This window comes from Lactuca serriola, chromosome 5, assembly GCF_051521515.1.
Source record: "Lactuca serriola cultivar US96UC23 chromosome 5, Lser_US96UC23_V15, whole genome shotgun sequence".
Classification (NCBI taxonomy): Eukaryota; Viridiplantae; Streptophyta; class Magnoliopsida; order Asterales; family Asteraceae; genus Lactuca; species Lactuca serriola.
Genome location: NC_136412.1, coordinates 118,896,748 through 118,911,233, shown reverse-complemented (window position 1 = coordinate 118,911,233; position 14,486 = coordinate 118,896,748). Strand labels below are relative to the sequence as shown.

Below are 14,486 nucleotides of genomic sequence, written 5' to 3'. Positions count from 1 at the left end.
CATCTTTGTGATCTCTATTACTTAAAACCAAAAACACCATGTCTAGAAAACATTAAGACCAAAATCAACACCATGCAACTCCACTAAGGCCGAAAACACACATTAAAGATCCACTAAGGCTGAAAACACCATGGGAAGGACTTAGGACTGAAATCAACTAATTAAAGACAAGCCTAGGACCGAAATCACATGTTATTTTGGTCACACACTATGGTGTTCTAGAAGGGTTTGCGATCTAGGATAAGGATAAAGCAAGGAAAGTTAACTTTAGTATCTGATACCTCACCCATTTCCAATATAATAACAGTATCCCACGTATTACCCACCAAATACCCATGCTTTAACCTCCAGATAACCAAGTAAACATCCTATTAATCTCCTTTCTTTTTATTAAGGATGAAGCGCTTCGCTCACACATCACAATTCTCATTCCACTTACTGTAAAACTCCATTTACTCTCAAGAGGTCAAGTTCCAAGCTTTAAAGAGGTTTATTTCTTCAAGCATTTGTCCTAGGTTTGGTAAGTAAATTCGATACTTCTTAGCATCCTTTACATTCTTATGTTTAGTTCATTCCATTTACACACTTTAAATGTGTTAAAACCCTTAGGGTAAAGCCATCTCCAAGGAACTTCATCCACTCCAATAAAGAGTTTAGGCTTCGAATCTTCTCAACATCTCTTCACATCAACCCACCAAAACCACTCAAAGTGAGTTCGTATGTAACACCCGGAATCCGGAAGACCAAGAAAGGAAAGGAAAACCCTAAGTCAAAGGGGTCAAGTCGTCGAGTCCATGGGTGAACTCGACGAGTCAGAGCGGGTTCCGCGTCAAGATTTAAGTGACCGACTCGGTGAGTCAGGTCTGGTTTGGGAAACCCTAATTTCCGGATTTGGTACCCTATTTAAGCATCGTTTCAGACCTCCACCCCAGCCTTCATCACTCCCTGTACCTACTCTCGAAACCCTAAGCCTCCATTAAAGTACTCTCAAGCTTTCTTTGCCATTTTTGGGTGATTTGAAGCTAGAAGGAAGAAAGGAACCTTTGGTGATTCAAGAAGGGGCAGTAGATCCAGAGTTAGTGTGATATTTCAGATCATTTGAAGGTATGAAGCTCATACCTTGGTTGTTATTCATTTAGATCCCCTTTCCTAGTTAGATTTTGTCACTTTTGGGCCATTTCCAAGGCTAATTCATGTATTGTGCCTTTGTGAGCAAAGAGGACTTCAGATTTTAGCATTTCTGAGCTCTAAAAGCTCTGAGGAAGAAGCTTTTCTCAGATATTGCTTCCTTTCATGACTTAGACCACCATTTTTGCTTGGATTTGGTGTTTTAGCTTCATAACCCTTTGCATGTACATAAAGTTAGCAACTTTACGTGTGATGCTAGCCTTAGGAGTCCAGATCTACAATTGGGAAGCAATGGAATGGACTGAAATCGACAGAATGAAAATGATGAAGGTGGACTCGGCGAGTCCGTTCTTGGACTCGGCGAGTCGGGTCGAAACCCTAACCTCTTCTGGATGCGAGTCGAGTCAGTGAGTTAAGGCGGTGACTCAGTGGGTTGGTTAGAACCAGGACTAGGACTCAGAAGTTGAAGGACTCGACGAGTCGCGGGGTGACTCGGCGAGTCAAGTCGTGATTGTGGGGGTTTCTGAATTCATGAACTCGGCGAGTCAATAGGCTGACTCGGCGAGTAGGGTCAACCTGGAAGGTTGACTTTGACCAAGACTTTGACTTTGAACAGGGTTAACTTAGTTTGACTTCTGGAGGTCAGTTAGTGTTATATTGATATTAAAGCTCAGGGAGCTATTGGAGCAACGGTTGGGGAGCTGTCAGATAGCAGTCAGAAGAGTATCAGTCAGAGCTTCAGCAGTGCAAGGTGAGTTTTCCCTTTTTTTGGATGGGTCTACGGCCACAATGTCGGCCCATGTAGATATGAGTAGGAAGACCCGGGGGTTAGCCCTAGGCACTGTATGCTAGTATGATATTCAAGACCAAGGTCTAATGTTAGCGGGCGGGTGCCCAGGGATCGGTTTACATGATAGTTTATACTTGTTGTTTGTGTGATACATGTATGTGCCTGGTAGGGAGGTGAGTGTGGGCGAGGTCCCGTATCTCACCGATAGCAGAGGGTCATTAGTAGCAGAGCAGGGGCGAGGCCCGAGATAGGAGTGGAGTGAGTGTGGGCAGGGGCCCGTATCTCACTTATAGCAGGAGCTTGGACGGGGTTCCATGACTCACTAGTAGCAGGTCAGGGGCGAGGCCTTAGTATAGGAATGCAGTAGAGTAGTTATGGTTTATGTGTTATGTGATATGTTATATGTTTGTATATGTTTAGTGGTAGGGGCCCAGAGACGGGCGGGGCCTAAGAGAAACAGATCTGTATCCGAGCGGGGCTCGAAGCCAGGCGGTGCCTGGAGCGGCGGGACCGTTGTAGCGAGCGAAGCCCGAGGTAGTAGGCGAGGCCCGAAGTAGCGGGCGTGGCCCGGTATTTACAGTATGTGATTATGTAGGGTATGTGGTAGGTTAGGGAACTCACTAAGCTTCGTACTTACAGTTTTCAGTTTTGGTTTCAGGTACTTCCGGTAGCGGAGGGAAGAGCTCGGGATGATCGCATTGCACACACCATAGTTAGTCAGCCTGGGATGTTTTACTCTGATAATAAGAGCATGTTTTGAATTGATACTCCGAACTTATGATATGACTTATGATATGGTTTTATAAATATGGTTTTAGTAATGTTTTAAAGAAAATTTTTAGTCGTGATTTTTGGTTCGTTACATCATACCCCACCTTTATGAACTTATAATCTATAATCTGATGATCGAGTTGGGGGAGAATACAAGCAAAACTATATTATAGCAAAATGTTGTTATATGTATCCATCTATATGTTGTGTATAAAGTTTTATGTGCAAACTATGTTATTTTACTAGTTTTTTCAAGCTTTCATGCACAATATGATTAAGTTATAGTATGAAACTATATAAAAACAAGTTTAAATTTACTACATGAACAAATGGAAAAATTATGATTTTTATGATAAAAGGAAATTTTCTACCAAGAATGAGTTTTCATAACTATTCTAAGACAAAATTCTCTCGGGTTTTGACCAAATTATGAATATTCTAAACCTATTATTTTGTATAACAAAATGTATAAAGGGGTACACATTTCCACTAACTCTACAACTTTTTCAGCAAAACTATAATGGGCATAGTTTGTGGTTCAATTAAACTAGCTATTAGTTTTCGGGCATTTCACAGATAAATAATGCAAACTAACACTATGTCACTCTACAAAACTACTATACAAAGGAAATGTTTCTACATATAAAAAGGATTTTCACTACATTACACGTAAACCATTAGTACAGTTTGTGAGACACACTTTATTCACATACTTTACATAAAGTACACCTTAAGTCTTGCATTATAACTAGAGTCTCCTTGAGGGAGAGCGAGATCGTTGTGTATAGATCTATACGGGATTGACAACCCCGCACCTAAGTTGTTCGCTACAGTTAGACCGGAAGTCTAGGGTGACTAATGTCTACCAACTCTGACGCCTGAAGAACGTCGTACAGGCCACTAGCCGTATTAAGTACGGTTATAATGTCACACCTTCAAACCAAGGATGGCGGAAACATCCGGGGGTGGAGGACTTCATGTATAGTATCATAACAACAATTCCAATAGTGATTAAAGTAAAACACAACCAACATATATATAATTGAAAGAGTTACATCATTGTATGAATTACATGTTTCTAAATCAATTACAATATGTAGACAAAAATGTGAAATGTTTGACGCCTTAACGTCCCATCCTCAAAAGCACTTGGTTACCTGTTTAGTGATTTCCTGAGAATACAAGTTGTTTGAAAAGGTGTCAACACAAAGGTTGGTGAGCTCATAAGAGTTTTTGTTTGAGAAATAGTTGTTTTCCTTGTAAAAGCGATAGAATATGTTTCCAGAAAATCCAATATTTTCTTTATTATGTAACTGTAGTCTTAAGACCCAAAGGCCGAAGTGTACAAGTAATTCATCATACTTACAGTCAATCATGCAAGTTTAAATCGACATAAACTCGTTAATTTATGAACTCACCCTTAAAACTTAAGAAAACATGAAAATAGAGGGGTATGAACTCACCTTGAGTGATTTCAGTGGATGGATGTTGAAGAAAAGAAGTGTTCGACTCAAGAACACTTGGAAGGTTGCTTGAAGACTCGAAGATCTAACACAAATATGATGGAGTTTGTGTAAGATATCTATGATTTGAGTAGAAGGAAGTGAAATAATCATATGGAGGATGTTAATACTTACCAAAAGTAGAATAAAAGCTTGGAGAATAGCCTTGAATCTCGAATTTTAGAGAGAGAAAATGAGAGAAAATGAAGTTTGTTCTTGATGGAAGAATGAGAGGAAATGAAAGAAATGTGAGGAGAGAGGAGGGTTTTCTAACCCTTGACCAAGTGTGTGGCTGAAAAATGGTGGGAAAAGTACCATGAAATGACTAGGTATAGGTTGATGGTGAATAGTGACATGGAGTGGGTATGGGAGTGGTTGCTTGTGTCATAGAATAAAGAAAAGTCAACACTCAACCTTTGTACTTTACCCACTCTTCATGGATAAGGTTTTATCCCCAAAAACGTGGGTAATTAGTAGATATGGGTCCCTAAATGTTAAAATAAAGTTTCTGATGAAAATCCCGCATTAAAACGATGAAAAACGAAGCCAAAACGAAGTCGGAATCAAAAACCGGGAAGCAATGCGCTTTCCTGCGAGACCTCTCGGTCCTAGCCGAGGTTCGGTCCCTTCTGGCCATGGGTCGAAGGCAAAATGAGGCGAAAGAGGGTAAGAGGCGAAATGGACCGAAGGTAGCTTCGGTTCCTTGTGCGAGGTTCGGTTCGGTTCATCATGCGAGGCTCGGTCCGAAAGGTAAGGTTCGGGTTTGGTCTGCTGAGCTTCGGTCCGAGGGGGTAGTTCGCTTCTGACAAGTTCGCTTCCTAAGAAGGTTCGGCTCCTTAAGAGGGGTTTCGGGTCCTTAAGTCTATTTTATCCGTTTTTACCCCATTTTAAGCGGTTTTTGACCTGGTTAAGGGTCGGGATGGCCTGAAATACTATAAAAAGTTTAAGGAACTTTTGAGAGAGATTTGGGAGAGATTTCACATTCTTGGAGAGATTTCTCATACAAAGAGATATTTGGGGGAGATTTCACATACTTAGAGAGATTTGGGAGAGATTTCACATTCTTGGAGAGATTTCTCATACAAAGAGAGATTTGGGGAGAGATTTCTCATACAAAGAGAGATTTGGGGAGAGATTTCACATACTTAGAGAGATTTTGGAGAGATTTCACATACTTAGAGAGATTTAGGAGAGATTTCACATTCTTGGAGAGATTTCTCATACAAAGAGAGATTTGGGGAGAGATTTCACATACTTAGAGAGATTTGGGAGAGATTTGACATACGTAGAGAGATTTGGGAGAGATTCTAAATAGAGAGGGATAGAGTGAAAACGATTGAGAGAGGTTTCGTGTGTGACATTTGTGAGTGTCCGGCTTCGCAACGCAAGGTCCGTAAACCCTGTTAAGTCATGTTTAAGGATCTTACACACTCCCGATGAGTATGCAACATTGTTTTATCGGTTTGGTTCGTTTCTTACCACAATTTCAGGTTAAGGAAATCTAGATGTACGGACTTTTCAATTTATGATTTCTCATTAGAATAGCGAGTTGTATAGTAATTACCTAACGTAATCCCTAGTACCCAAGGATTAGTTGAGTTGACCAGTTTGACTTGTTGACTTTATTTGACTTTGACTTGACCGGAAATTGACGGTTGTCACATATAATAACCCACATAGGGTATTAACACTCATTTGGTTTAAGGGGCTAATGCATCTTCATTTGGTTTCATAAAATATATAAAGCTATGTGATACTACTTTACAATACAACACCGCTTACATTTTTGGTCTTAGTGTTTTAAGACTACAGTTTACATTTAAGACAATATTGGATTTTCTAGAAAGTTTTACGCTATCAGTTGCAAAGAAACATTACATATTTTATTCATACAAAAATGCTTTTGAACTCACCAACTTTAATGTTGACACTTTTCAAAACTGCTTGTATTCTCAGGAATTCAGTGAAACAGTTATTACGAAAACGTTTTGGGGACAAGTGTCACTACATCATGATTTCTGTATTCAAATTATTTGTATTTGCTTTTGAACAAACAACATTTGTAAACTATGTAAACCTGTAATCTCAATGTATGTTGTTTGGGTTGCTATGTTTCATTTGTATTCAATTGTTATGATATTATACATGAAGTCACTCCATCTTCCCCCAGACGTTTCCGCCGTTCTGGTTTGGGGTGTGACACATATCAGCCTAAAGTTGTAGCGGGTCTATTTCACCCTTGAGTCCCTTCCGATTCTCTGAGTCACTTTCAACTCCATGAGTCCTTTCTGGCTTGTTGAGTCCCTTCTGAATCCTTCAGTATCTTTCAATCGGTACGAGTCTATTTCACCCCCAACATCTAAGCATGCAGTTATACTTGCAAGAGTCACAAAGACAACGAGCACATATAGGCATATCAGTAAGTGTCACGAAGACAACCTCCTACAACATAATCCAAAGGGTCGACATTGGCATGAAAAACTCACAAGTATAGTGAGGATACTCACCTCAATATGATGTTAAAAAAATCACACACTCAAGTTTTAATTTTTTTTTTAAATAACCACTTAGTCTCGAATGCTTACATTTTGGATCATATTATTAAACGGTCAAATCTGACACAGTACTATGGTCCCCCTGTCGAGAACACCCATTTCGTACTTTGTTTTGGACTTTCTCCGTTTGGCGCTATTCCAACTTCAAAAATTGTCTTCTACTGGTGAAGAGCTCCAATATTTGTGGGTATGTGTCAATTTTTTGATTGATTATATGTTCAAAATAAAGTTGAAGTGCTTTTTGTAAAATTATGTGATTAATTGGAAATAATTTGTTTTACTTCGATTTCGATGGTTAATTGTGATTAATTGGAATTAATCAAATAAAATCATAATTAAAAACACTCTACTTTATTTTAAACATATAATCATATAAAAATTTACGCATACCCACAAATGTTGGGGCTCTAAACTGATAGAAGATAATCTTTGAAGTTGGAGTAATGCAGAACGAAGAAATCCAAAAAGAAGTCTGAAACATAATACATAATGGGTGTTCTAGACAATCTTTTGACATGATAAATATAAGGGAACCATAGGTCTGATCAGACACATTTAATAATACAGGTCCAGGATATATTCCAAACTAAATGGTTGTGTTTAAAAATAATAGTAATAAAAGATAAGTGGTTACTTTTTATGAAATGCAATACAAAAGTGATTAGATTACTCTATTTTCCTATAAAAAAATATTTTAAAAAATGTATTGAAACAAACCGAAAAAAATATTATTCGAACAAAACGTCAAACAAACATTAATAAATGTATTAGACCAAAACACACACACACAAAAAAAAAATAATAATAATAAAAAATAAAAAAAAAAAAATTAGACGAACGAAACATCAAGTAAACAAAAGCATAAAAAACACCAATCAATACATTCGAACAAAACTTCCAAAAAAAGTTTAATTATAAAAAAACAATAAAAAAATATAGACAAATTAGATAAATGATCCCTACGATAGAAAGGACAAATGTCATTTTATTTCACAAGGGATTTAATTAAAATAAATAAATAAATAAAAGAACTGTCTTTTTAAGATTTTGAAACCATAAGAACTATCCAAACAAAAAACTTGTCGTGTAAAATACTAGAGTTGGTTGATTTTATCAAGTACAGGGACCATTTATGTAATTTTGTCTTTCTTTATTCTGTTTCGTTTGTGCTGCCTATATATGTAAAGGCCTTTTTATCTTCAATAAGAAGAGTATCCACTATCCAGTTCAAAAGCTTTAGTATTTAATATCGATTGCATTACAACAGTTACTAGTGTAGGTAATTAGAATACGTTGCCTGTTTTAGTAAAAATAGTAAAGTGCACAACATACAAAAAATATTAAAGTGAAATAAAAAACAGGGGCCTAAAAAGAGAAGTTAAAAAGGAAACAAAAATCAATGAACATCAACTTTACACAACTACCACATTCGTTTGAGTTTGACAAACTTTGTACAGCTTTAAACTTGAGACGCGTTTCATTAGGTAGATACAGGATCCTTGGGTTCAACATTTTGCTCAAGAGCTTCCGGAAGATTTAGGACGATCTCTGCATATGCTAATTCAGTAACAGAACAACATCAGTAACCTCACTCACATGTCACAACCACCATTTACAACTAATTCTTTTTTTTTTTTTTTGTCAATTGAAGACCTCTAAATGAGGTTTTATAACAATCATAAAAAAAGTTACAAAAATGGTTCCTGTGCTTTCTGATTTTAGCCGCAAGGTATAAATCTTTTTCAATTGTTGTCCATATCGATTTTGGTCCTTATTTTAAGTTTTCATATTGATTTTAGTTTTTAGAGTAAATTACGCGAATGGTCCCTATGGTTTGGGGTAATTTGCGTGCTTGGTCCCTAACTTTTTTTTTAACTCAGAAAGTGTCTACTATTTGTTTTTGTTACGCGCTTTGTCCCTACTGTTTGTTTTTGTTACGCGATTGGTCTATGTCTTACTTAAAAGGACTATTATTTAAATAGGAAAAAATAGTGGGATAGGTAGGGTAAGGTGAGGGGGGTTGGGGTTGGAGTGTGTTTATTTAAATATTTTAAAAATTAAAGGAAAAATAGTTTTTTTAGGTAAGACAGGGACCAAGCGTGTAGCAAAAACAAACAGTAGGGACCTTCCGAGTTAAAAAATAAGTTAGGGACCAAACGCGCAAATTACCCTAAACCATAGGGACCATTCGTGTAATTTACTCTAGTTTTTATTTAGAGTAAATTACACAAATGGTCCCTATGGTTTAGGGTAATTTGCGCGTTTGGTCCCTAATTTATTTTTTAACTCGGAAGGTTCCTACTGTTTGTTTTTGTTACACGTTTGGTCCCTGTCTTACCTAAAAAAACTATTTTGCCCTTGATTTTTTAAAATATTTAAATAAATACACCCCAACCCTCATTACCTTACCTTACCTATCCTACCATTTTTTCCTATTTAAATAATAGTTTTTTTAGGTAAGATAGGGACCAATCACGTAACAAAAACAAAAAGTAGGGACCAAGCGCGTAACAAAAACAAACAATAGGGACTTTCCGAGTTAAAAAAATAAGTTAGGGACCAAGCGCACAAATTACCCCAAACCATAGGGACCATTCGTGTAATTTACTCTTTTATTTAAAGGTTTGTTTTAGGGACCAAAATCAATAGGAAACCTTGAAATAAGGAAAGGTTTCAATTTTGGACACATGGTAAAAGTCAGAAAGCAGAGGGACCATTTTTGCAACTTACTTAAAACATTGGTTAACTAAGAGTGAATATTTTTATGTATAACCTTCTGGCAGACTAAGGGTGCGAAGTGCATCTTCTGCATAGGATAATCGAATTGGACTCTTGTTACTTCCATGAAGCAAATTTCCCTTTTTGCCCCCGGTTGGGGACTTCTTTGATTGGTTCATAGGCCATGCCACCACACTGATACCAGTTGGAAGTATAGACAACAGATCTGCATACCTAAGACTCACTGTTACCTTGCTGCAACATATAAAGTTCCACACTTGTTAAAAGACCAAAATACCCTCATTGAAAAAAAATAAAAAACATTAATTACAGAAATTTATGATAGACAGAAACTTTTAAATATAAATAAGTTATAAAAATAAGTACTGACCAATCAAAATCATCGACAACGAATTCAATCATATGGTAGGGAAGACTGTGATAAAGTTGTCCAATCTGGTTACCATACAAGTCCTTTATGAGGCGAACCTACAATAACAACCAAGGGCATTTTAGTCATTTTGAATCCGAAATGCTCACTGATATTTGCTGCATGCTTTCATGGATTCTAACTTGGACAAGTAAATGTTTTTGCTGATTGCTATTTTTGAAGATTTTAGTGGTAAATTATCAACTACCTGTTCTCGTCTATCGACATATGCTTGCAATAGGTCTCCAATGTGATCTATAAATTTCTGTAAAAAGCAAAGAATGGTAGAGTCATGTATCAAGATTAAATATATATATATATATATATATATATATATATATATATATATATATATATATTATTCAAAATAAAAATAAAAACAATATTACCATTGCATTTGAGGATAAAAGATCGTTTTCTACTTCACGTATTGGTAAAAAGAAAGGAACTGTGTGTTGGAGAACAGTCATCTTCTCAAGAAATGATTTGCTTTCCAGAACACAATGATACAGCTCACGCGCCTCCCCTACAAAAATACCAACCTAATTTCACTTTCATTTTATTTTATTTTTTAAATGCACGAGATGAGAAGGGCATCCATGTCTTTTGCACAAATGAAAGACTGACCTTGTTCCATATTCCTAAGTGTGACAAAAAATTACAACATTTGTTCAATTGACATCAGTCTCAATTCAAATCCAATGATCAAAAATAATACCAATTACCATTTTAAATCATTTAGAAACACAAACAATGAAGCAACAACAGATTAAAAAAATAAATAAATAAAATTTTAAAAAAAAAAAAGAATAGGAAGTATGCGACTCACCAGCAAAAGATGTTTCATATTGTATGCCAATGCGTGCTCCTTCCAAACAACATATCACCTGTTCAAACAAAAAATTGTTGTTCACATATAAAAAAAAAATTGTTGCTTATCAGTTTTTTTTCAACTCAAATTCATAGTACACTTCAACAGCATAACTTTAAAGATATTAAGGTTAGTTTTGCACTATTATAACAAGCATTTAGAGTGGCTTCCAGATGCTTCTTGGGGTAAATTTTTCTATCAAAACCAAGTCTTCTAATTTTTACATAAGATTTTACTAATTTATTTGCATAAAGTTAAAATATTCAAAAGCAAAAGAGCATTTCCCATTCACTGCTTGAAAATTTTTACCCAATTACAGCTGCAAAACTTGCTTTATATTCGCATGGCATTGCTATAATTTGGTAGATCTTTCAAAGTACAATGATGTAATAAACATGTAAAAGCAAGTAGATTGGTATTTCTTGCATTTAACACTAATGAATAAATAAGTGTAGCACCTTTCAACACAAGATAATATTATGCATTTAATACCTTGGTTCCAACTTTATATGTAATTTTGTCATTAAACATAGAGATTGGCAGCATGCTTGAATCCAGAGGCAACTGCATTGCTTTTCTTTCAGCCTCCATATGAACCTGATACAACCATGCCATTACATATAACAATCAGAATATCTAAGGAGCAACCGGAATTCTCCATTCCTTCCAAGTCGGAAAGGAATTGCATTCCATTCCATTCATTTTAGAAAAGATCATGCAAGAAAAAAAAAGAACCCAGACCCGTTCCCTTATTGTTGCCAATAAACCATCATTCCACTGTTCTGTATCCAAACAAACTTCTGTGCAATAAAGATAAATAATCTTAGAATATTTAAATTTGTGATGATAAAAGAAGAAAACTAATACTGTAAATAAACCAGCCTTGAGTTTGGGAAGCACGTGCAGCTTCAAATTCCTTTTGTAGACGCTCAAAAATCATTTTATCAGAGTCTCTAATAAAATTCAGATTCGAAAAAAAAAAAAAACATATCATCAACAAAATCAGAAGTAATTAAAAGTTACTATAACTGCTATTTTAAGTAGTAATATTCTGCGATTTTAAGAGTTGGTACCTTGAAAGGCGCTCAGTTAGTTCCCCATGCCTTTTGAGCACACTTGAAACTGTGAAACAAAACAAATGTAATTCTTAAATTTTACAAATAATAGTAACTTGATATAATTATAAACACAAAAAGTATTAAGATTTAGTATTTACATCTGGCCCTTGTAGCCTCTAAATGATTATCATCCTCCTGCATAAAGGTCTGTTATACAAAACAGAATATAACCACCCAAATAATAAGTAAGAGTGAGCTTCAGAAAAGAGATATGACTACAATATTAGAAGAAACAAAACATTTATAAAAATATGCAAAACATTTTCTCCAAATAGAACCTATCAAATCATTTTAAATAATTTCTTTTACTAAAACTTCCAGTTGTAGTTGTACCTTCAGACTTGTACATGTTCCATGTTAAAAAGTATTACTAATCCAATAGGGTAAATTGTTAAACTGAAAAGTAGAGTGACTTATTACGATTTTCTGATAAATCAATCTTGTAATCAGACACAATTCCTATATAGGTTAACGGATGAAACCGAATTTTGTTAATGTCGAAATCATCAAAAGCAAAAGAGGATGAAAAACACAGGAAAACAATTAATTAATAGATAACAAAATAGAATAATTCAAATGATTACCACTTCTCCCATTTTTGGCGAATCCACAACAGTGACTTTGCTACAAGCAAGAAAAAGATTTAATAAGCATTATTAATCTAACTTCATACATGAGTAAGGGGCTGTTTGGCAGGATCTAAATTTCTAAGAAGGTCTGAATTTGAACATGTTGTTTGGTTGGAACCTCTAAATTGTTGTGCTGAATAATAAAAATGATCGTTTTACCCTTCTCTATCATCTTTTTCAATTACAAAAATGTATTTCCAACCTTTCCTTATCAAGACATCGTATTTTAAAAACTAAAACCAATTTTATCATTCTAATTGGGTAAAAATAGGAAGTACAATGCTATAATGATAAAAACAACACCAATTTCATCAAAATAGCATCAAAAACTCATAAAAACAACACCAATATTAACCAAGACAACATTAAAAATAATAAATGTGGTCCATTGTTGCTCTCAATTAGTACATATGTGTTCTGATCTACATATGTGTTCCATTTTTACCTAAAATTGAGATTACTTTCACAAACTAGTACATATGTCTTGAACTAAACCTTATTTACCCTTAATATCATGATCATGAAGTTGAACAAAACAACCACTGTCCAAGATACAATCTTCTTTTGGCACAAAATAATCTCTTCGACATACATACAAATTCAAAAGATGCTCTGATTTCAGGGAAAAAAAAAAGGAAAGCAACTCTGATTTTCAGAAAAAAGCAAACCATTCTCTGATACTCGAATTTCAGGAGAATCGTACTCGATTTTCAAGCATTAAACTCGAATTACATTACACGAGAAAAAGGAAACGTTACCTACAGAAGATGCCGGAGACGAAGGCGGCACGGGCGAAGCAGCCGGAGGCGGAGGCGAAGACAGAAACGGTGGCGACGTTGCGGCGAAGATGGCGGAGACGGTGTCTGGAGTGGATGACCGGAGGGAATGGCGGAGGGTTGCAATCGGAGTCTCAGTAGGAGGGAGCAAGAAGCGACGATTGTGAAGAAGAAAGAGCAGGTATTTGGGCAAAACCGGTTCAGAGTTTTTTTATAATAAATTCAAGACAAAAAAAAAAAAAAAAAAAAAAAAAAAAAAAAAAGAAAAAGAAAAAGAAAAAGAAAGGCCTTTTGATATTTTTTTTTAACTAAACTTTGATTTTTTTGGATTGACAGACATTTTGACCTAGTTTTGATGTGTATTTGGTCTTTTGTAAGATTGTAAGCAACAAGTAACTTAAACTTGATCATTTGTCTCTTTTGTGCTAGTTCAGATGAATGTGTTGATCATCTATTTTTTTATTGTTCATTCACGGTTGTTGTTTGGAATTGGTTGCAAAAATGGTCTGGGTTGTTTCCTTTCTCTCCTAAAAACAGATATAATATACGGACTATGTTGGCGAATTTGAAGCGGAGCAAAAAATAACTTAAGTTAAGGTGTGCTTTTAGTTATTACTTCTTTTGGGCCATTTGGAAGAAAAAAATGACATATTGTTCAAAAATGTTTGTGGATACCCGATGAAGACTGCAGATGATATACATTTAATTTCCTTCAAATGGTTAAAACATAGGTTTTGTTTGAAGTCCTTAGATCAGATAGATTGGTGTTGTTCTCTTAATTTTATATCTTGTATTTTGTAATGTTCTAGCATCTTGCTAGTTTTGTTTTAATAATAATTGTTGTCATTCAAAAAAATTTGATCTTTCGATAAATTAAAATGACTGTAATGTCCCTCATTTATTTATTTTTTTCATTTTTCTAATTATATATATTATCTTAAGTTGCTGCTCTCGCATTGTTCTAAAGAAGAACCGTGTCTGGATATTGATCGCTCTTCACTTTTCCTGTAATTTTTGGTCTCTTGCCTGTGACCTTCGAAATTCATTATAACCTTAGTTGCACACTTCATCTTCTTCACCACATACATACACACGCCACCATGAACCTACATACATACATAATGATAAAAATTGATAAATAAAAAATCAAGAACATTAAAATCGATGATGTAAAACCCAAAAATTGTTGACGAAAAAG

The 14,486-nt window shown here is 35.3% G+C and overlaps 1 protein-coding gene across 4 annotated transcripts; it reads right to left on the bottom strand.

Moving 5' to 3' along the window:
* Positions 1-8,026: 8,026 nt before the first annotated feature.
* Positions 8,027-13,502, bottom strand: LOC145052893 (centromere protein O). 4 transcript variants are annotated; one of them, XM_079000812.1, is made up of 13 exons: positions 13,275-13,502; positions 12,468-12,507; positions 11,982-12,030; positions 11,839-11,887; positions 11,648-11,718; positions 11,507-11,565; positions 11,258-11,362; positions 10,724-10,781; positions 10,284-10,420; positions 10,103-10,159; positions 9,856-9,953; positions 9,520-9,719; positions 8,027-8,303 (listed from the first exon to the last, which is right to left on the bottom strand). In XM_079000812.1, exons 2-13 carry the CDS (start codon positions 12,477-12,479, stop codon positions 8,227-8,229), a joined length of 972 nt encoding a protein of 323 aa, XP_078856938.1. In that variant the 5' UTR covers positions 12,480-12,507; positions 13,275-13,502; the 3' UTR covers positions 8,027-8,226. The 4 variants fall into 4 exon arrangements, with proteins under 4 accessions (XP_078856938.1, XP_078856939.1, XP_078856937.1 ...); XM_079000813.1 differs by having other exon boundaries at positions 8,027-8,294; positions 13,271-13,482; XM_079000811.1 differs by having other exon boundaries at positions 13,271-13,481.
* Between the last annotated feature and the right edge of the window lie 984 nt (positions 13,503-14,486).